The 1,892-nt window shown below is 37.0% G+C and overlaps 1 protein-coding gene across 1 annotated transcript in view; it reads left to right on the top strand.

Moving 5' to 3' along the window:
* Positions 1-1,294: 1,294 nt before the first annotated feature.
* The window catches only part of LOC106882246 (laminin subunit alpha), a gene marked incomplete at its 5' end in the record, with an annotated part of 6,454 nt that continues 5,856 nt past the window's right edge, over positions 1,295-1,892 (top strand). Inside the window, one exon of the mRNA XM_014932855.2 lies at positions 1,295-1,531. Coding sequence (XP_014788341.2) covers positions 1,295-1,531 — 237 coding nt within the window. The remainder of the gene's footprint in view (positions 1,532-1,892) is intronic.

Genomic DNA, 1,892 nt, shown 5'->3' with positions numbered 1-1,892 from the left:
TTCAGATATACTTACATTGTGATTTCTGCAATGTGGTGCATAAATTGTCAAGTAAATGAGACGCATCTTTGCCTCCACTGATTCACTTGCAAAGTGTTGAGTAAAATTATTTCGTTGCAGACCTCCTTTGGGTCTTTTTATTATCACTGCGACACACATAGTCCCCAGTTGGTAACATTGATTTCAAGGCCCTCCTAGATGAGAGACTGGCATTCCACTTAATGTCTATCTTCCATGCTGGCATGGATTGGAGAGTTATTAATGTAGAAATATGGTATCGTAGCTACTAACAGTTGAGGGTTGCGTAGTCTAGACGGCGTTTTTAGATTTCATTATTCTCTTTAACCCAGGCAAAGCCTGGTATTTCTGCTAGTATATATATAAAACAGACTTCTTTCATTGTAAGTTCAAATCATTTGTGTTTTCTATATTGAGTATACACACACACACATGCAAGGGAGTGCTAAAAAGTTTCTGGCCTTAAGGATATTACAAAAGGTTTCGTTGCAGACCCAACCTTCCGAGATCTTTTACATGGTTTACATAAACTGAAGGACCCCTGCAATAAGTGTGTGAACCTGAGAAGGGAATATGTTTGATAAAATCATAATTAATTGATCCTCCAATATCTTCTTTCACCCAAAGCCAGGAACTTTTCAACACTCCCTCTTGTATATGTATATATATATATATCCATATACACACACACACACGCTTAACCAGTTTCATATTTGATTGTCAAAATTGTATTTATGTGGATCTGCATGTGTGTGTGTGTGTGTATGTATGTATGTCATTGTTCAGTTTTATTTCAAGATTTCTTGCCAAACAGAGAAAGAACCGGTTTCTAACCCAGATCCAAGGCTCCTTCATCAGAATTTCAACATCAACAACAGGGTATTACTGTGTGTATGTCTATGTGCAGATTTGTATGTTTTGTTTCATGTATGTATTCTCATGCATATAACTACATATCTAGACATGCTCATATATATTTAAATGATAAACTTCTGGAAAGTTTTACAGATCTTTACAGTTCCAGTGATGAATTGGATCTGTAGTCTTCGAATCAGCTTTCTCCTTTCTGGTCTTGAGAAGCCTAATTGCTCAAGATTGGTATTTAGACAGTGTGTGACATATCCCAGGGCCCCAATAATTACAGGTATAAAACTGACCTTGTAATCTGGATAGAGTAACTGCAGATTTCTCAATAGTTCAGCACAGTGTATTTGTATGTATCTATGTATGTATGCATTCCATTTATGTACCTTTCTCTCTTTTGTCTTTCCTTCAGGAGTTCCTTGTGGCTTATGTCTTTATCAAAATGGCAAACTCCCCTCGACCAGGTGTGTGGGCTCTCGAAAAATCAACAGATTTTGGTAAGACTTGGAACCCTTGGCAATATTTTGCCGGAAACCCCAACGAATGTCTGCAATTCTTCAATGCCTCTACTTCAGAAGTCCCAGAAGAAGATGACGAAGTTATTTGTACCACGAAATTTTCCAAAGTTGTTCCTCTAGAAAACGGCGAGGTAAACCAAGTTAACATAGATACATCTATTTGTCTTTTATGTCTTTTTCTTGTCTCATTCATAAGACTGTGGCCATACTGGAGCACCACTTTGAAGAATTTTAGCTGGACAAATCAGCCTCAGTATTTTTTTTTTTTTAAAGCCTGATTCATTTGACTGACCTCTTTTGCTATATATATATATATATATATATATAGTCGTTAGAATGAAGTCGATACAAATAGTGATAGCTTAAAATCATGTAATACTTAAGTTTTAAGGTAATAACGAAAACCCCACAACCAGAATATGACTGGCACCCAAGCCAATGTTGTCTCCTTCATTGGACACGAAACTCGGCTTGTGGAGACCTGTTGGGGCA

The sequence above is a fragment of the Octopus bimaculoides genome, unplaced genomic scaffold, assembly GCF_001194135.2.
Source record: "Octopus bimaculoides isolate UCB-OBI-ISO-001 unplaced genomic scaffold, ASM119413v2 Scaffold_198695, whole genome shotgun sequence".
Classification (NCBI taxonomy): Eukaryota; Metazoa; Mollusca; class Cephalopoda; order Octopoda; family Octopodidae; genus Octopus; species Octopus bimaculoides.
Note: the sequence above shows the minus strand (reverse complement) of the source record. Positions and strands in the feature narration are given on the sequence as shown.